This window comes from Meleagris gallopavo, chromosome 2 (assembly GCF_000146605.3).
Source record: "Meleagris gallopavo isolate NT-WF06-2002-E0010 breed Aviagen turkey brand Nicholas breeding stock chromosome 2, Turkey_5.1, whole genome shotgun sequence".
NCBI lineage: Eukaryota > Metazoa > Chordata > Aves > Galliformes > Phasianidae > Meleagris > Meleagris gallopavo.
Genome location: NC_015012.2, coordinates 11,907,100 through 11,928,867, shown reverse-complemented (window position 1 = coordinate 11,928,867; position 21,768 = coordinate 11,907,100). Strand labels below are relative to the sequence as shown.

General features: G+C 37.5%; 1 protein-coding gene across 1 annotated transcript in view; it reads left to right on the top strand.

Annotated features, from left to right (window-relative positions):
• Positions 1-18,716, top strand: part of LOC100547667 (1-phosphatidylinositol 4,5-bisphosphate phosphodiesterase beta-4) — a 52,192-nt gene extending 33,476 nt beyond the window's left edge. Inside the window, exons 15-20 of the mRNA XM_019612606.2 lie at positions 4,974-5,149; positions 9,591-9,692; positions 11,368-11,425; positions 11,834-11,920; positions 14,129-14,165; positions 16,951-18,716. Of these exons, the coding sequence (XP_019468151.1) occupies positions 4,974-5,149; positions 9,591-9,692; positions 11,368-11,425; positions 11,834-11,920; positions 14,129-14,165; positions 16,951-17,039 (549 nt within the window). The 3' untranslated portion in view covers positions 17,040-18,716. The remainder of the gene's footprint in view (positions 1-4,973; positions 5,150-9,590; positions 9,693-11,367; positions 11,426-11,833; positions 11,921-14,128; positions 14,166-16,950) is intronic.
• The last annotated feature ends 3,052 nt before the right edge of the window (positions 18,717-21,768 follow it).

The window sequence follows — 21,768 nt, the reverse complement described above, 5'->3', positions numbered from 1 at the left end:
TTTTAACATATGCAATATCTGAAATAGAGATTTTGAGACTCGAGTGGTATTTTATTTTCTTGGAAGTAAATGAATGATTTTTAGCAATAATAACGTCAAAAAGAATGGGAGTAATCAATTGTCTAAAAGTGCTTCTTTGAAAAAAGCATCAATTTCCTGCTCTTTTAACACTTATTGAAGAAAGCACCATATGCATGCCTTATAAAGCAAAACTGATCATTTATGTCAGTTTTAACTAAACCAAAGAGAAATTTGGATGCTAGATACATTCCCACAATATATACATAAAGAAGTTTATTTTTCATTTTCTATCCTTATCACCATGGATGACACTTACTAGTGTTTCTCCTGCCTCCTAAGAAAGCAAAAGTCTTAAGTTGTTCTTGAGCCAAGTGCCTTCTTATTTGTATTCTTTTTTTTTCTCTAGGAAATAGTTCTGTTGTTTTCTTCAAGATCTAGAGAATAAAATTGCTCAGAGGCCAAGTCCCAGTTAATCTAAAAGAGCTTTTTCCAATTTATGATTCATTGTTCATATTGAGCACAGAGCAACCTCTATGCTAACACTATGCTCGTTGGCTTCATACTTTCCTTTAAAGTTTTATCTACCATTTTTTGACATGCTTTCAAGTTTCTGAAAGATATTCCAAACAGAGGGTAGCAGGAACACTGTAAGACATATCCATGTACAAAGTGGCTGAAGGGAGAAGATTGCAGGAGAGTGAACCCAGTGTGTAAGTAGGGGTGCTAATGTAAAAGCTGAAATCTGTGAAACAAATCAGGTGAGTATAGGAAATACAAACAAAGCAGCCTTTTGAGACTTAGAAAATTAGAGAATTAAGGTTGTTTTCACCTTTTCTTCTCCTGATTTTATTATTTGATGCTCTTACTTCATTTAAAAAAGACCCTGGTTTTCTAAATAAGAGTTGTTTATTTTTGGTGCTTCTTCAGCCATAGACTTAGGATAACACCCTGGAAAAAAAAATATAGAGTACCTTTCTCATCTTCCTATTTCCTTCTCCAATTAAAAGTCCAGAAGTGTTTTCTTAAAAAAGAAAAAAGGAAAAAAAAATTAGCGGGCAAAAAAGATTTCATTCATTTCTTAGTGAAAAAACTCTCTGAGGAGCACTAGGTCCCTATCACCTACACATAAGCTCCAAAACTCATTTGAAATTATACTGTGTAGAAAATTCTTTGCTGTGATCTTCACTTCCCACTTGTGTCTGGAGTTAAGGAGTCTAATACATATACAAAGGACATCCAAGTGTTCATTAATCTTCCAAATCCAAAAAGTATGACTCATGTTTTCCCTTTCCACAGATATATGTAGTTTCTGAGCTCTTTTTTTCTTTTTTAATCCAGCTTTCAAACCATTTTGTATAAATATAATCTGTACCTGTAAAAAAAGGTTGACTTTTGTCCACTCCCATGTCAGGTTTTAGGATGACATATTCAGAGGAGACTTAAAAGTAAGCTCCTTTGAAATGACAAGCCTCTATGTGTTGAGTAACTTCTGTAGAATACCTCTTCACTTCTACATCTGTGGTTTTCTCTAGGTTAGTGGTTTTCAGTATCTTGCTTGCTGTGGCTCCATCACAATTTTCCGCATTAAGTATCAATTTTAGTATTCTCACAGACTTCTTTTGTTTCAATTACTGTGTGTAGGCCCTTGAATTATTCCCAGAGATCATTCAGAGGTTTGGAAGCAACAAGTTGGAAAACAGTGATCAAGACCGTAGGGAAATTAACTTTTATGCTAGATGAATGTAGGTGCAATTAAATTAGATGAAATTCTAAAAAGCTGAATGCATTGCACTGATATCATGGGACTTTGATTAATTAACAGTATTTGCTTCACTAATTTGAAATCAAATGGTACTGTAATTCAGTTTTAATTACAGCTCATGTCCTCCAGTGCAACTCTGTCACAATATACATGTACAGTTTTAGCACCAGAGACCTTTTCATCTACAAAAGTCTTCTTTCTTTTCTTATGACTCTTCTTGTCATAAGAAAATATGCAGCTGAAGTTTGGCCTAAAATTAGATCTGAACGTCCCAATGTACTACACACACATTTACTGAAGCAGACGCAAATTACTCCCATGCATTAAAAATGTAGATCCCAACATCACGCAAGCTGAGGATGAAAAGAGGAGAAAAAAGATTACTTCAAAGATTATTCCTGCTCGAACTTAGTCACTAAAGAAGCATCTTGCATATATCCTGTGCAAAATAAAGTTTCCAATCAAGGTTTTAATTAGTCTCTTAGGCCCAGAGAAGGAGCAGATGAAAGGACAGGATTACAAATGATCTGTAGGGCAGGAAAAATTAGTTACCTCATGGTTATTTTTCTTATCACTTTAGGTAAGCAATACTACCTTAAGTAGGACAAGAGTGCAATGCAATTGCAATAGTCATTTTTTACTGTGATGGTAATAAATTGGAGAAAAGTAGGGATGTACATGGAATTTGTTACATGAATTTTGAAGTGTATCACAGATCTGTGGCAAAATTGGATTTCAGATGATTTAATGGCCTTGAGTTCTAAGGTCATGTCAATCACGGTCAAATTGTATATTTCAAATCTTGTAACAGTTGTTCAGCAAATCCCTTATATCCTTCTCACCAGGCTATATCTTGTTTTCCCTGAAATAAGACTTTGAGTTTTCATGATATGCATTAAAAAAAAGAGACATTCTCTTTCTCACATCCAGTGAAAAACTTGTTTGGGGAGCAGCCATACCTACTTCTTAGTCTGCATGCTGATTTTGAATTTAGTAGCATGTTTATCCATGAACACAGTCAATTTTATATTATTATTTCCTATATTTTCAGATGAAGTACTTAAGAATACTGCCATGCTTAAGTCTCTTCGTGGTTTTCTGCTTTGGTATCAGCATACCTGAGATGCTGGATTCCTGCCTTCATTTTCTTCTGTAGTTTATCTGTTTCAATCATTTAGGAACAGTGATCACGTTAAACATTTGTAGTTGGCACTTGATTCTTTTCTTAATTTCTTTGGACTTTGTGGAAGTTTTTTTTCAGTTAAGTCACAAAATACTTATTTCCACCAGGTTTTCCACTACTTATACATTTATTTATTTCACTACTCTAATAAGTCATGATTCTTTTTATGCAAAGTTTGTTTAGCATTTCCTGTACAAGGTAGGGAAGCTTTAAATAAAAGCAAACTCTTTTTTATTTTATTTGAAATTTTAATTGAAGCGTCTAGTTGTTTGAGGTGCTGTAGATCTTAAAGAAGGATGTCCAGAAAATGTTTAATTCATAAATTTGATTAATCTTTCTTTGAAATTGTCCACTCAGCATTATAAGGAGCTTAGACTAAACTTGCTTCAAATTCAAGTGACGTAGGTAAGTGCTAGAGGTGAGAAGGTATCTGCCCCTTAAGTTTTCTGTAATGCCATCCAAAAAAATGAGTGTTTTTTCCTTACCAACTTGCAAGCGTTTATTTTGACTTGTTTTAAAACTAGATCTTCTTGTTTTTATGTCTGTGAAGACAGCACTGCCTTAGGAACTTCTTACTAAAGATATTACCTCCCCAAACTGCACCATATCCTTTAGTGCATGTATCACTCAATAGCTCATAGGTTTTGATTTAGTGGTACACTGACCCATCTGCACAAAATTAAGTATTACTTGTTTTGCTGGAGATACATTCAGACCTAAATACCATGATGAATTAGGCCTATATTAGTCCTACCAATGTTCTGCCTCAAAGTGCTTTTGTTTGTTTATGTTGTTTTTCCTGACAGCTGCAGAAAACTCCAAGTAGTGTTCCATCAGATGCTTCTGCCTCAAATTGTATCTGTTCTGATATGGAACACGTATTTAACTGTAATTAAATGCAGGTCTTGCTTTCAGGTAGTGATAGTCACCCTGTTCTTTTATGAAATTACTCGCTCTGGTGCTTTTCAAGTGCCCTTTTCTTTCACTGTCACCAGAGTGTGCACGACAGTGTGTTCTGCATAATGCAGAGCTACTGCAGGCCCACATCTAAAATACTGGCATTAATCTCTCAGTTTCTGAGCAATATTGAAGCAGTTTTTTAATTTGAAGAGTAAGGTCTAGCTTTTTGAAGAAGGCGACCCAAATGCTATTAGTTACCATAGTAGCACTGGAAATGACTGTCTGACAATAGGTTTATTTTTTAAAAGACACGTTTTACATACCATTTATGGAAAAGTGAGGTAGCTTGTCAAAATATCCAAAGATTATTATTAAAGGATAATAAAATATACCTTTCTATTAGCTTCTTTTCTAAATCATTGACTGCGGCATATTATTGCCAGAACGACTCTGGTGATTTAGACTTCTTCACATTGTCTCTTGGGAACTTTCCAAAACTTTAATCTCTTTATTCTTGTGAGTCTTGGGAGATAAGCGTAAGAAGAATACTTGTCAGATTCCCCGCTGACTTAATGAATATATAAGAAAGATATGTAGTCTATCCTAAGATTCAGGTTGTATTCAATACAGAATTTCTCTGTAAAAATGAATGTTTATAAAACAGTCTCCACAAAATCCAAGACTGTACTTAAGCCCTCAGAGAAATCCTGTTTACTATTTTTTTTTCCCCCATTTTTAATTTCAATATTCTTAATATTTATTTTTTCCTTAAAACCAAGAATATGGCAGCATTTTTATAATGAATGTTGTTAGAGAATGTTTTAAAATAATGTTAGTATAGTCAAGAGCATAAATACAGCCAATTTAATCAGGGCATTTTAGATAATAGTCTTAATGGTATGGGTTTCTTTGTTTTTATAATACACTGTGGTGTATTATAAACAGTGGTTTCATTATTCTTTGAAGCAATTTCGCTTCTGTGACTTCATTTTTGTGTTTTAGCTGCATTCTTCAGAATCTTTGTTATGACTGTCTCCACATCATCTTCAGCAGCAGTAGCAGTTATCTTATAGCCTTAGAACCAAATCTGCTGTTCTTTTTCTACAGGTCAAAGAGATTGTGGCACAGCACACTAAAGAGTGGTCTGAGATGATCAATACGCATAGTGCGGAAGAGCAAGAAATCCGTGATTTACACTTGAACCAACAGTGTGAACTACTGAAGAAACTGCTGATTAATGCTCATGAACAACAGACCCAGCAGCTAAAATTTTCACATGACAGGTGAGCAGGGCAGTGCTACCTGTTGAGGACAGATTGACTCATGCTTGTTGTGTAGAATGCTTTATTTCTTATGCTTATAGTTTTTGTACTGCTGTCAAAGATGCTGTACTGTGTGTGTGGGAGAAGAAAACTAAGTCATCAGGTAATAGAGTAATGTGGGAGTGGGCTTCTTGACTGGTTTAGGTTATGTGAACTTCATTGAAAGGCAGTGAATGTGATGAAGTGGTGGTAGTTTGCATCAGCTGTGAATGTGCTTGCACTTTGCCTAGGAACTTGAATTCAAGGCTGGGAAACTGAGAAATATCAAATACAGAATATCTTTTGAAGTTACTAGCATTTCTGAATACATATGTTTAGAGCATTGGTGGTTACAAGAAAGATCCATGAGACAAAAGATTGTAAAAACAATAGCGATGGAGTAATGGTAATAGTAAGCTACATTAGACTAGTGACGTCCTGTCAGAGTCACTGGAAATGTGGATGATACTGCATGATGCCACTGCTTGCTGCTTGTGTGATTGACTGTCCTGCTCATTTGAAATTAAAAGAAATTAAATATAAATAGTATCCAGTCTGTTAAAAATTGTAGTAAGTAGAGATGTCATTATATTCTGCTATGATCTATTATGTGAAGCAGATTAACAACACGTGAATGCAATATGTGTGTGTGTGTACATATTCATATGCAATTGTCATCAGCATCTTTCACATCAAAAGAGTAGGGAGAAATGAATAAATAACTTAGATTTTTAAAGTCCTTACTGAAAAAAGCAGCTTATTTTTGCATCAGAGAGAACACATGCTGGGGCATGCAAGCTTTCCATCCAACAGAAAATTGTCACAGCCAAGAGTTTTTAGTGAGCTCATCTTTATGTTAATCTTTGTGTTAACCCATGTATTCTAGCTGTCCTTCAATACATACCCCACTCAAACTAAACTCCAAGAACTCTTACATTGTAATATAAACGCATTGTTCAAAAAAATTCTCGTTGGAGGAAGGTGTAGATCTCGATACTGTAACTTTGAATCATAATGAACAGCATTGGCCCAGAGAAATCACATCTCTTTGGTTTGGAGAGTCCAGTTTTCTGTCTTATATGAAACGTGTTGCAGTGCTTGGAAGATACTCTACTAATGTTTTACCTGCTCGTGGAATACGATTTCTTTTATTCGTCTTTTTGGAAGTAAACTTTTGTTTGCCTTTCATACATTCTCTCATAACCTTTAAGGCCAACACTGTGGGAATCTGTTAGATCTACACTAGGGCAAAGTGTGTTGTTTTTTTTTTAAAAAAAAGGGGGGGGGGGGTCGTTTTTTTTTTTTCACATCTTTGTGTTTAGAATTTCTGCATCCTTATGTTGTTTAAATGGCCCTATATAATTTCTTGTAAGTGGCTCATATACTCTGATCAGTGGATTTTGCTATTGTTAAAAATTGTCTGTGTTCAGTCTACATATTGTTCTATTTTCAGAGCTACTGACTGCCAGACTTCAAAATCTACATCCTGATAAATGTACTTTATTTTCTCAGCTGTCCCAGGAGTAACAACCTTTCAATTTCTTTTTGCTTTGTTCATTGCAATTAGTTCTTTTCTGCTTATTCAGGAGTTTGTATGTGCAGACTGGGGATTTTTGTATGTAAAACAAATGTGAGAGTGGATCTCAGTGTATTAATATTTCAGAGGAATTTGTAACATGGCATTTGAAATGTGAATAGTGCTGCAAGAAACTTTACACTTAATCATTTATAAACTATTTCATGGAATGCGTTGTGTGTATACACGTGTTTATCTGTGTAGGTAGAAATAATAGCCCAGAGGCAGCTCTGGTAACCATAGGAAAGAAGAGTCTATCTGAGTGCAGCATGGGAGGTGGGTCATACTGTCAGTGTGCTGTTCTCACTGCTTCTCTCTCTGTGAGCTGAAGTAATGAGTTAGCTATCATAAAAGAGGACACGGAGTTGGTAGGAAAGATCAGTCATATAAAACGATGTAGCTATCTGCTGCGGGGTAGATAGTTTCCCATCGTGTGCACAGAGAAAACCAATTGCAATTCATGCTTTCAGCTCGTTTAAAAACAAAGCAGAAGACAGCAGTAACTACTAAAAATCTGAAGCTTATTGAACTCCAGGGGTGCCATCCCCCCCACATGGTTTAGCTTTACTGACTTGAATATAGTGAGTTTGCAGCATTTCAGAAATTGAGGACCTGAAGCTAATGTCTGCAGCATTATGAAATTGAATAACATGAGAGAGAAATGAAAATTATTTCTTTTTCTTTTTTTTTTTTTCTAAGACAAGTTTTCTATATAGTTATCCAAACAAGACTTGGTGACAAATTAGCACAATTCAGTGTAATCTAAATATATGTATGAATTCCCAAGGTAAGCTTATATGTTTAAAGTCTTGTATCCTCTTAGAATATGCTTGTACAAATTTCAGCATTTCAGACAGTATGATACTGTAGGAAATAAGCAGTTAAATCTTGCAGTTGCTTGTGTGCTTTTTCAGAATCCTTTCTTTCTTTACCATCCTGGCTTATCTGCATTTTGCAAGTAACTTTGACTAGGGTATCCCTGTCACCTCTGAGCAGGAGGGAGTGCTCTGCTGTGACATAGTGCTGCCAGCCAGGACAGCACGGCTTGAACTTGGGACTTTGTGTGAAGCTCAGCATCAGGCAGTTTGGCAGTAAACTGATGCAAGAAACTTTGGCCGCATCTTTGGGAAACGCTGTTTTAGAAACGAAGAATGGTCCCTACAAATGGTCCCTAGTGATTTTAAGAGGAAGATAAGATTTTTCTTGACTTTTATTAAAAATAATTTTTACTTCTTGCAAGCAGTGGAAACCAAAAACACAATGAGGACTTGTTAGCAGTGCAACTGAGAGCTAAATCACAGCTGCCAGAACAGAGTAGTGACATGCAGACAGGCGTTGGATCTTCCAGCCATATCTGTGACTGAAGTTTTTTTTTGAAATCATCAGTGTTGCACAGCAGTCCTCTAGTCCTCCTAACTTTTTTCACTCTGAAATTATATCTGGTGCAAATAAATTAAATCAGTTTCAACACCCACGCTGAACATTTTTCATATCCCCATGCACAGAAATAAAAATGAATAACTTCAGAACTGCTCTCAAAGTAGTTTACTTGAAAACTACTTCAAACTCAGTATAGAAAATTTTTATTTGGAGAAAGGATTGCTAGAATGAAATGTGCTGTCAAGTGAACATTTTTAGAGCTCTGTCTTATTTTTACTGTGATGCTACTGTTTTACAATCTGTATTCGGGAAATGTTTCAGCTCACGACTTTTTGGATAAAAAGAGAGTGCTGCATTTCTTTAATAAAATTCAAAACATGGAAAATATAAATCATGGAACAAAATTTCCTCATGCTGTTTAATGACTTCTAGTGATTAAGGAAAGCATAAGAAATTCAGTGACAACATTTTGTTAAATTAAGCGTTTTGTTCTTTGCCACACCCTTTCTGTGCATATTAAACACTTAATATTCTGGGTTAGTAAGGACAGTTGTTGTTTGGCACTCTAAGATCACATCCAGGAAAAGAGACTGAGGCACTGCCTTGGCTTGCAGCCTGTGACTTTTAGATGCTTTTGCACTATTGGGGATTTCACAATTATTATTGCCAGTTATCCACTGTCTAATTTCCATATATTATTCCTGTTTAAATAAGCACTTAATATCAAGAGCTACCAGAGCCAGAATATTGAGCAGGCAGAAAGCAAGAGCTAGCCTTCAGGGAAGGCCTTTCTGTAGCATGGCTGCTTCACCCAGCCTGGAGAAGAGCTGAATTCCACTCACTCACAGTTCATAAGCTGTTTCTGATAGTCATCATCTGTGCTGTTACTTCCAGCAATGAACAATGACTTTACTGACTCTACTGACACAACCTAGTTTCACAGAATAGGCTTCAAGGTTCACTGGGTCATCAGGAGAAAATAAGCACAGACCTGACCACAGTCTAAACATAGGACTCTCTTCTCAGTCCCAAAGTAGAAGTCTTGACAAGATGGCTGTCAGCTCATACCACAACCAGTAAGTACTACTACTACTGTTGCAGTCATATTTGGAGTGCAGGATAGGTACTACACAAGTTTCATTTTCATAACTGATAGTAGCTCTTACTCAGATATTTCCTGTGTATTAAAGAGAAAGGAATATTTTCTACCTCTTAATAACATTTGAAGTGTGAATGCTTGGAGCTCGTCTTTACAACTATACTCTCTGGGACAAATGGAGATTTCTGGATGCCTGTTCAAATTGTATGAAGTCTACCCAAAGGAAAAGCAATTTTTATATAATCTGGTTTTTCCTCATCCCTAATGCTTCAAGTACAAAATAAACTGCAGTGTAGAGTAACAACAGGAAACCAATTTCATCAGTGATTGTACTTTGGGTATTAATAGTTTTCTTTGGTTTTGCCTAGGGAAAGCAAGGAGATGCGTGCAAACCAGGCAAAAATATCTATGGAGAACAGCAAAGCCATAAGCCAAGATAAATCTATCAAAAACAAAGCAGAAAGAGAGAGGTAAGTATCAGAACTTCTTTCTTGAAAAAGGAAGAACACTGTCCAAATCTGAAAGGTGAACTCACAGATGAATTATGTTAAAAGCACACTTTTATGTAGGGAAACAACATCTGATTAGTGTTCTAAATATGTATTTTAGATGACTATTTTAAGAAAGATGTTACTTTTCTCATGTCTATTATTTTAATAACTGTTTTGTCCTGGCTGGGGAAATAAAGAGGTTCTTAACTTTATACGTATCAGCAGTGAGTGACTGGTGTAGGTCTAAGGATTGTAATGACTGTGCATATAAGTGCAGTGTACTTCTTTGCTGTTGCTTTTTTAATGAAATTAGGACTATTCTGAAAAGGGAGTATGAGATTTGGTGATAGGTGGACTTGGAATAACTGGAGTGGCAGTATCACTTAAAACACAGGAGGTGGTACCAGTGAAAGGTTTTCTCCCTTTTGTGCTGCCAAATGGAAGAGGAGTTGAACACAAAGCAGGAGTGAAAGGGAAATAAAAGTGATGATAGAAAGTGTAAAGGGTGATGAAAAGTAGGAGTGAATAAGCTGGAGATGTACTGTACAACAGCACATGTTTATACTCTGCTCCTGAACTGAACCATTCTCTTTCTTATTATGTGCCAGTACTGGGAATGTGAGCAGCATCCAGGCTCAGCTAACCAAGAGCACTGTTGCATTTGTAAAAGTGGGTTATTCACAGCACATTTGGGGAAGATGGTCTTAATTGACTTGAGAGACTAGAGAAAGAGTTGCCAGTGCTAGCTACTGAGAGTTTTTGGAGAACTGTTTTGCTTTGTAGCTACTTTAGTTTCCAAGTAAGTAGATAGAAGCAGAATCTACATGATGATGTCTTGTAAGATTTCAAGGTTTCCTCTTCACTTTAGGCCTGCCATCTGACTCTTCTTTTCTCTTTGCATTCCCTCCTTGTTACTGGACTGTGTTGGTCAAAAGGCTTGAATTTATTCCTGCTAAATTAAGCCCCTTGAGTGTTACAAACTCCTGGCTTATCAGGCAGATTAATTATCAGAGGCCTTGGTAATTGTATGCTTAGTTTATGTAAAACCTCCAGTAAAAACTCATAGCCAAATCTATTCTCATATTTGAATGCAGTTCTGGTTTTTAGGTTTGCAGTTAGTCTAATTTGTTACGATATTCTGATACATTTCATAACAGAAATCCTAAGAAGAAACACCTACATCTTAGTCTCTTATGTAAATAGTAATTGTATATTCATATTTTTTGTACAAGTAATATATTTAAGAACCTTGAAGCACTACTAAACTAACATTACATATCATCATCAGATGTTTTTTTCCCTTTACCACTCTTAGAGATACAGCACTTTGCTCTAAATTAATTTGGATATATAGAGTGTGCAATAAAAGATATGCAAATGAATTAACAGTTTTTAATTTCCATCCACTATTCTTCAGAAAGGGAAAAAGTCAAATTTAATTCACACCTATCTTCATCTCTTTTTTCAAGCCTTTAATCACACTGTAAGGTAATTGGAAACAGTTAGTTGTAAAAACCAGGACAGTGTTTGACTTACCACTAACCCCTCATAATCTGAAACTAAAATATACTTTATGATTCTCTCTGTCAATGCCTTCGAGTTTCTTTTTCCAGTAAGTCTTCAGTCTTCATGGACATTGTTTGTATCTTTTCAGGCGAGTCAGAGAATTGAACAGCAGCAACACGAAAAAATTCCTGGAAGAGAGAAAAAGGGTAACTATAACATTAACAAAGTCAGTGGACACTACTTCTGGATGTTCATTTTCACTTCTGTGCTGAGAATACAGCTCTAGTAAACAAACAAATGTTTGTCCTTGCTTAGTTCCACATACTTCTAGTATGAAGATCCAACATGAGAGGGAACTTTTAAATCTGTAAAGTTAATGTTCATTGTTGTCTCTGCTACTTCAACATAGTGTACGTTATGTAAAATATGTATAAACATCTGTATTTTTATATTAATTGGTCTTTTTAAGACTGTGTGATATAAGGGCAACCTATGATTTTTTGGTACCATCCAAAGGAGGCAAGACTGTATATACATATAAGTTCAATTAAGTTTTTGTTTCCTGTATCAATAATGTGTTATATTTTTCTCCCAATATTTTCTCTTGTTTATAGCTTGCAATGAAACAGTCAAAGGAAATGGATCAGTTGAAAAAAGTTCAGCTTGAGCATTTAGAAGTCTTGGAAAAGCAGAATGAGCAGGTATTTTATTTAAAATGCTTAAAACAAAAGCACGGTAGTAGAAATAGTGACCAGAATGAGGCTGAATAAAATACTTCTAAGTGTAAGTCATTACCAAACTGAGAAAGATGACTTGTCATGATCACTCACCTATTTGGGGAGTTAGAATGAAGAGGTGAAATGACTTAAATAATAATACCAAACCAGTTTGTTTCATATAAGCATGTGAAAGCCAGAGACTCAGCTGGTCAGCCATGTTGGTGCTCATTAGCTGTATCAATAATAAAAAAAAGTCCATCATACATACTTTAATGACTCCCCCAAAAATACCTCAAGTTTCTGTCATTTTTGAACCTATACTTCTAGTGCTGCTTGGAAATTAGACGTTATGCTCAGAGCATCTCTGAATTCCAAGAGAGGTTTTAGTTTGGACTGAACTGTAGAGAAGTGTAGTAGCATGGGGAGTATTATCTGTACTAGTGCACCCCATCCTAATTAAAATACCTTATTATTTTCTGCTTGTTTATAAGCATTTTTTTAAAAAAGCAAAAATTGGAAAAGCTACTTAGCAAGGAAAGGAAAACTCTAATCTTATTTCTGGTAGGAGCAACACTGTTCTGAGCAGCTCCCTTGCTGAAAGATTGAGCCAGCAGAGCTGTGATAATCACACAGAGTTGCAGTAATGCACTTACACAAGTGTAATCTGGAAGGGGAATACATCCAACAGTTCAGTGAGATGAGAGAGAAGGGGTGTGTTTAATACCCTTTACTTTCAAGTGTTAGGCACTTATTTCTTTGTTACTAAATTTTTTAGAACTTGAACTCTCTGGCAGACATACTATGAATTAAAGTAATCTTGCAGACGGAAAGGGAAGAGGGCAAATCAAATATTTCTGCTATCACAAGAGAGTCTTACAGCCCCATATGCTGCAACCAGGTTAACTTGTTGTGTGGTGACAGCAAGTAAAGTCACAAGTAGCAGCAAGTAAGCTTGCTCCATCCCCTTCTGGACAAGAAAAGCTTTTTAGTCTGTTCCCTACAAAGGTTTCTGTCGATGCCATCTGTGACATCCAGTGCTGTTGGATCTGTCTGTCAGTCTGCTCCTGAGCTATATCTGCACACAAGTGAAAGGTGGGATAAGGAGACACCTGGGAGGCAATTGGATTACAGAAGATCTGTGGCATCACAGACAACTCCCTGTAAACTGTGCTAGTTGACAAAAAGTGATGGGCTTGATACAAAGATAGATGTTATCAGTAGTGTCTTTCACTGTTGGCTTCAGAGGGCTTTAGGTCCGGCATTTGAACACATAAGGACAAGAGGGAATGATTACAGCTGTGCTTTTAGCCACAATGCAATGGAAACGTGTAAGGAAGATAGGCTGCTGGGAAATTTTTTTTTTGCCCAGGGAGGTTGTGGAGTCTCCTTCTCTGGAGATATTCAAGTCTCGCCTGGACGCCTACCTGTGCGACCTGGTGTAGGGAACCTGCTTTGGCAGGGGGGTTGGTCTCGATGATCTCTAGAGGTCCCTTCCAACCCCTACAATTCTGTGATTCTGTGATTCTGTGAAATAACTGAATTATTAAAGGAGTCACCTCTGCTAGCTTTTAGATTCTTCCCTTACCTGGGGTTACAGCCTCCACTGCTGTGCAGACAGTAACAGTCTACATGAACCTGCTTGTATTCCATTTTACTGCAGAGATGAGGTCAGCTTACATCAGCAGTGATTAAATGGAGGGAAAATTGTTCACGTTCTGGTTATCTCTTTTGTGGGGACATCCACCATGGGAAGAGTTCCTTAACCACTTTTTAATCCACTCTGATTTGATCCATCATATACTTCCATACCTGCTCTTCTGACTACTTCCTTTCAGCCCCTACAGTACACCAGTGCAAACCCCAGCAAGGTCTTGCTTTGTTGCTGTATGTATTTATGTGGGAAAGCTAGTTGGATAGAGGTAAAGGTGGTATTTGTTTAATGCGTATTTCAAAGTGTTGGGGTTGTTTTCCTGATCAAACAAATGAAGAAATTTTTCATACAAATATACAATGCAGGTAAGTAGAATTATGGGTGGAAACAGCCTTCGGTACAAACTGTTACGGATTTAAATTTTTGTTTTATGTATGTTTTCCTTGCATTAATTTTTTAGTCTCACTTCAGTTTTCATTCATTTAATTTGCTTCTTGTTGTATTACTCGATTTTGACATTATTATTTTTGTACAAACAGCTTTTGAAATCCTGTCATGCAGTGTCTCAAACACAAGGTAGGATGGATGTATAATAAGCAAACTATTATTTCAGTATGCTTTCCTTCTAAATTCAGTCATTACCGTTGGAGCCTTCCTTGTAAATGCAATCACTGGGAAGTACCTTTGGATAGTGAACACAATGTTAATCTTGCTTGCACACAGGTATTTGAGCCTGAAACAATATAAACAGTCTTTTGTGCTTTAGCCCCTCCAATTCAGATGCATACAAACAGCAATGTAGATAAGAAATATTTAGAAATTAATTTGTATTGTGCATTACTATTGTTACTGGAAGATATGTTCAGATTTTATAAATTGTATGCAAAGGTGTCTATTGATCTAAGTTAAACTATTGTAGTGTTAACATACATTTGATTAACTGCTAATATTGATAGACAATACTCACATATATTAGTATACTAATAAAATAAGAAATTGCACACTAAAGATAGCAAAGGATAGAATAGATCAGTAGAAGTAGCTTGTTAGTGTCTGAAGAGAAGACTTCCAGCACTTTAAAATTCACTTTAAAATCCAGTGCATTACAAAGTACAGTAATTATTCTGTGTGGCTATGCTGCTCTAGTGTTCTAAATAATGACTACTCACAAGAAATCTCGATTAACCCTTGTCATACCAAGGGAGATAGTTGTACTAAGCTTGAATATCCAGTTTTACAGTATTGCCTGACCTGAATTATTTTCTTCGGTTAATAACACAGTTGTATATTTTGTCGCTGAGTGTGACAGCACCCACTTTTGCAACATTTGTTTTCAGACATCTAATGAAGAAAAAAGCATTCATCAGGCTAGGAGAATATATTTTTATTTTAATAAATGTGGTTCTTAGCCTGTCTCAGATCTCACTAGAGAGCAAGAACCTTTTAAGGAGTTAATTTCATGTATTCACGGAGCTTTAACACTGCCTCCCAAAAACTCATTGTATTGTGTTCATGTGTGCACCTCAGAATGCACCGTCAGAACTGGCCTCAAACTAGCAGAAATGGGCATTGTGATCCTATGCTAATGTGTTCTTTGAAGCCAAGTTATCTCTAAAATAATTACGTACACCGTACAGTGGCATGCGGAATATTTATAGGACACAATGTGCTGACAGTTAAGTCACAAGCCTAAAACGTAAAATGTGTGAGTCACTAAGGAAAAAACAGAGAGTTTTGTTTTAGCTGGAATTGCACTTCATACACAGGCAAAAACAGCCAACATTTCAGAAGAGGTTGTACATATTGGTTTATTTATTATGTTTTCACATCTCCATGTTAAAATTATTTCTTCATTACTTTCAAGCTTTTAACTCATTTAAATGGAGAGCATTGATTAATTTTTAATCATATTTATGACAGTTTCTTTGCTGTTATCATAATTACTTTTTTCCCCAAGATGATGGTGATGATTATGAAAGTACAAGGCTAGATTGTTCAAGAAAGCACATCTGCACAAACATACATTTACCTTGCCAGATGAATGGCTATGCATCTCATTACTTTAGATCTGCATCTGCTCATTTTCACATATGCAAATGTCTTTATTCATCCAGAGTAGGTGACTACTTGAGCGGGAACTTGTATATCAAATTTCCCTGTCAAAGCAACATTTACAAGTTTTTCTGTGACAGTTGACTTAAATCAAATCCAGTAACTTGCCTAAGAATACAAAGCAGTTATACCAAAGAAAAGATTTGTTTGGTTTTCCTCTTCCTAAACCTGCCCCAACCCTCAGAAACTTGGCTGTGAAAATAACTTGCCCTCTGGGTCAAATCATTCAGAGTCCTTTGAGTTATGTTCCCAAATTGAGAGCTGTCACTGAAAATGAATAGATGGAGACTCCCTGGATCTTTCGAACCATGGAGTTTCAAACTAAAGCACTATATGCGATCTACAAGGAGCTGCAGGAAGGATGAGTGTGTATGAGTGTGTGTGTATGGGACAGAGAAGAAAATGTTACAAGCTCCTTCTAAGCAGAGGATTCCCAGGCCAGATACCATTTGTACACAGTGCTTTAACTCTGCTTGCAAAGCCTGCGGCATGCAGTTTGTTGCTGGATTCATTGCTGGATTCCTCAGAGTGCAACTGGGTGTGATTTCATGTGGATTCAATGTGTGTAATCCCATGGAGGGCATGTAGCAGTAGTCTAGTCTTGAGTTGGAAAAGTCCTTGTCTGTAATAGTAAAAGACAAGTAAGCTTTCAAGGCTAGATAAAGATTATTAAAAAAAAAAAAAAAAAGGCCCAAAAAAAAAGCAAAAAAAAAAACATTATCTTGCATACTGCAAGGAGGATGTTACACTGACTTACTTTGATCATTTGTTGTCTTTACGGAAATAATTTAGTCCCAGATCATGGATTAAGTCTGGATATTTCAGGAAGTAAGCGCACTGCAGTACTCACACAGTAGTGTGTTTGTGCAGACATTCCCAAATATGTTTCTGATCAGGAGAAAGAGTTCAATCAGCATGTGCCTAGTAACACCCCTCGTCCCCTTTCCCCCCAAAATCGGTGCTTTTGCATTTTACTGTGTATTTCTTCAGAAAGTCAACCCATGCATTTTGGAATAAAATAAAAAATATTTTCCATTAATTAGCAGACATCTCGTTTTGAAAACATAATGGCTTGGTGGGAGGAGGGAGAGACGTAATGTTATTACTCATATATTTAGTGTGTTTAGCCTGTATTTCACTTAGATGCTATCATATTAAAAACAAAACAAACAAACAAAAAAAAGCAACCAGACTTCAATCTGAACACAAGGTCTAATGCAGTGATTCCTGCGGTTATTTTGGAATGCAGGCAAAGGAGATGCAGCAGATGGTGAAGCTGGAAGCAGAGATGGATCGCAGGCCAGCAACAGTGGTCTAAAGCCTCAACATGCAAATTGAAGCTGGAGAACATAGCATCCTTAAAATGAGAGCAAAATACAAAATGTTATTGCTGAGGTAGAAAAGTCAGTTTTTATTTTATTTTATTTTTTAATATAGAAAGTATAGCTATGGACCACAGAGTTTTAAGTTTGCATTGTTTTGTTTTAACACTGGGCACTGAATTTCCATTGTTGGATTTCCATGATTAGAGTTTCCTTTATTCAGAAAAACACTAATCAGAAGATGAAGAGTTTGTAAACCGTCCTATATTCCTTTTGGTATTTCAGCAGACAAGTTGTCTGCATCAGAATTACACAGTCGGAGCCTTGAAACACAAGAGATATTTTTAACATCATCTCATATGGCAACAAAATTATAGTCAAGTTGTTATTTACCATTTGTGTTCCCATGTGTGCTATATCATGTAGAAACCCCGTGCTGCCACATCCCAACAAGTGACTTGTCAGATGTCATCAAGCCCATTCAGCTGGATCTTTTTTCTAGGTCAGAGTAATAACATTCGTCCCAATCACTCTAATGAGTAGAGTCTGGGCAATTCTTAGTTATATTTCAAAGTATTTTTCAGGCAGCAGGCAGTAAGCAATTGAAAATTGTGTATCTTTGAAGTACAGTATGTACTAAGCCATCCATCAAATTTACCAACTGTAACAGTAACTTCACAGGATATTTCTGCTGTCCTGTAACGTCATTCACAAGTGCCATATCAACCCTGTCATGTCTGAAAGAAGATATATCCTGTGTAAGTTACTGCAATGGTTAGCATGAAGGAAATACAGTGTATTTGTGCCAAAATTGCTCAGTGCTCTAAGGGATTGTTTTTAGGCACTTTAAGAAAAGTTTACATCGTATGTTGCTTGTACAGAAGTTGCATTTTGATCCTGTTGCTGCAGATCCCAGATATTACAGTTCATTGTAACTTAAAGATCGTTTTAATGGCTTTTGCAAAAAGTTTGTAACTGTGAAAATGTAAAAAGTATTTATACACTTCAGAATCATGACATTGTAGAAAAAAACACATACATGTTGCCACGTGATAAAACTAGTAAACAGAAATGCTAAGAGTACGTTTGCATGTGATACAAACACTAATAAGACAGTAATGCCTACTCTGTGACCACAGTCATTCTACTAGCTGGTAAAAACTGAATAAATGTATGGCACAGAATCTTGTTTGATTAATTACAAAGACCTTTAGCATAAAAAGGTCTCTCTATGTATGTGTGTATATTAATTACATGGGCATTCTTGATACTTCTAGTAAAAGAAAAGTACATAAGTAATTTAATTTTACACAAAAGTATTTATGCAGATTTTCAGAATTTCATATCAGGAATAATCTTTTTATGCCCATTAAATACAAAAACAATTTGCTAATGTGTTAATTTGCATGTTTCCAAAGCTTGCTGTAGTTATTGCAAAACAATGCATGTAAGCATTCTGCTTGGAACTTGCCCATGCTGCCAATTCGAAGATGACTGCATGGAAAAATGGTAGTTTAGAACAAATCAGATTCCTGATTTCAATGTACTAAGCACCACCTACTTTGTTGTATATGCCTGTACAAATGAATTCTACATATTCCTATAAACAAAATAAATGAAAAGAGATAATTATGTTATTGTCAGTCCTGAGATGAAACTTTCAACTTCTCTAATAAAATTTTAAAATTCGAAACCTCTAGTTGTGACCAATAGTGGATTGCAGGGATGGTGTTATTATTCCCTATGACTTTTTAATATGATGTATTTCCTGTAATGTGCATAGTGTAAATATATTTATATCATAGTTTATTTATTGAAATGAGTCTTTTTTTCTTTTAAGTGATAGAAGAGCTGTGCAGCGTTGGTCTTTGCAGCACCACAGAACAGCTTGAGTACAGTGTAGCAGCACTACCCCGAGAGTACAGCTGAGAGAGAGGTCAGTGAAGTATTTAGGTGTTTCAGGTAGGATGTAAACAAAGCTGTGATGCTCATTTAAAATTCCCATTTTGATGCACATAACCGATGGATGCACCTCCAGCTCTTTATGATCCATGGTATTTTTAGTTGTGTGTGGGCGCACGGAATGGCTGCACCGGGAGCAGCTATCCCTGCTAACTCTGAGCATGGCTGGTCCTCTTTTCAAGTGCTGGAGAGAGCTGGAAGTATTTTCAGAGCATGCTGGACAAGTTTCGGCATCTCAAAAAAGGCAGTGATTTTTATTATTTCTTAATTAAAAACATCTTCTAAAATACAGCTGGTGAAGGCAGTGCTGTGAGCTAGAATTTAATATTGGTGCCTACTACAGTGGTTTCTAGCCAATTAGGAGAATGAAACCAAGTACAGAGGAAATGAAATGGTAAAGCACTGAATATTCTAGTCTCAGTTACCAACCTAATTGCATACCTCTCTACTTCGTTAAAGAATTAACTGGAAACGGAGGACCTGGCTTCAGTCCACTTTCCCATTTCAAGTCAAATCAAGTCTCTCTGTCTTAATTCTCTGACAAGTATCACATACATCCTGGATCTAGCTGTTTTAGGAAGAGAAGAAAAAGCTGTCCACAGCCTCCTTTTGAGTCTGTGCTCACTGTTCAGCCAGGAGCAAGGCATTGATTGAGTCTGAGAGAAAACGTGTTGCTGTGAAACTGCAGAGCTGGGTTAGCCTCTGATCCGGGCTCAGCTCCCAGAGCCATCGCTTATTTCATCCACTGACAATTTAGCATAAAATGCAGACAGTAATTTGAAATTAAGTGATGAATTCCATCAGCTAAGCATTTCAAAATACTGCTTAAGTAGTATTTGATCCAAAAATTATTTGATGTTTGGCTGCTAATGTAATGAGGTGAGAATTTCTATTGAGATGAAATAGGCTAATCAATTTGAACATTGATACCGAGTTAAAGCAATTTAAAATATCACTCTCCACTGTAGTAATGGATCCCACTTCACTAAAATTACATCTAAGGAAAAGATAGACTCTCCTTGGCTTGATCTCTTCAGATAAATTTGGTGCAGCTGTGATAGGGAAGGTCACACCAGTTTGGCTGCACAGGGTTTTTTCACTCTCACTACACTGGGAGCTAGTCATTAACTCACCTGTGTTCAAATACAGGTGATACAGGTGAGTTAACAGCCCCCCACCCATCCCACTTGAGTGCAATCCAAGTGCACTCTCCAAACCACAAAGTACTCCTCATGGGCTGATTTCCTTGCAGGCTGCCTGAGGAACGGGCTGGCAGTGGCCAGCACATCCCAGAGCTGCTTGGCTCTTCTTTTTTTGCTATGGAAGGCCACATGAACGCTGCTCTGCAGGCTGGAAGTAGGGATGCTGGCGAAGCCATGGAAGTTTTTGTTCTGGACTCAGAGCTGTGGGTCAGGCTTGACCTGCCCCTGGCACAGCTGCTCTCATTCAGCAGCTCCCTGAGGGCCCTCCTGGGTTGAGGGACAGCTGCTCAGCATCATGCAATCATTTGGAGCTTAAAACTACCTCAGGAATATTTAAAACTAAGTGAGGGGTTAGAGAATGGAGTGGAGGCTAGTTAAATGCTGCAGTGAAAGACCTGAAAAGGCATGGCATTAAGCTCTTAAGAGAAATACAGTCTGATGTGCTCAGAAGATCACCCAGAGAAGGTAAGAGTTTGCTTTTTTTCTCTAAATAGTTTACTATAACTGTTCTGGTTCTAGTAGGAGGGGTAGGAATAATTCTTTCTCACCAAACAAAATGTAGAGAAAATAACAATATTTAGAATGCAGCATATGGGAAAGGAATTCAATGAAATAGTTACAATCAATCAATGTGTTTTTTCAGCAACTTTTTATTTTTGAAGAGCTATTTCTCAGCAGGAAAACCCCTCTCAAAATCCCTCTTTGCAGTTGTCCTCGGGCAGAGAAAGGGCAGCTTCCCAGAGCTAGCAGCCTGCTGTCAGAACTCACCTTAGCACACCTCCTTATGCACAGCTTGGGACTGCTTTCTCCAGACTCCTTTTTTGGATCTAGAAAAATGAATTAGTAGTGTAGCAAGGCCGTACACTCCAAATAGCGGCTGTCCCTTTTGCTTTTTATGGAGGAAAAAGGATCCTTCTTAGGTTTCAGTTCATTAATAGCTGATCGTGAGACTCTTCAGGCTTGTAAGGATTGGGGTGCGCCCTTCTCTTCGTACCTTTGTGGAGGTCGCATCGCGTTGAAGGGTCATAGCACTCCCCATGCGAGGCAGAAAACTCGTATTTCCATATCGCTTAGCGGTACGGGGAAGGCGAAAGGGGCGGCTGGGAGGGCTGTGCTGCGCGCAGCTCCGCCGAGAGCGCCGGTCGCGCAGTCGGAGGGGCTGGGGTAGAAGAGGGAACCGCTGATGGGAATATGCGGCCTGTCCAGCTCGGGGCGGTCGCAGCACTGTTGCCTGCGTACCCATTGCTCGGTGCTGAAGCGTGCCCGAAATGCCCCTGTGCCTCTAGCCCCAGCACGCCTCCCCGGCGGTGTGGGTGCTGCCGGTGAGCGCTGGCCCGAGATCTCAGGTGTGCCCCCGGCCCTCTACAAAAGGGTGCCGCCTTCGCTCCTGACACTATCGCACAAAATAGCTGCCCGTTTCGTTCTAAATTAACACGCTAAGCAGCTGCTCGCCTTCGACGAAATTATTGCCGGTCCGTGAACAGCCTGGACTACATAACCCTTCCTCCATCGGCGGAGGACGGCTGCCGTCCCGGTTTAGCTGCTCGCGTTCCGCGAACGGCGGCTCCGGCCGCGTTCAGC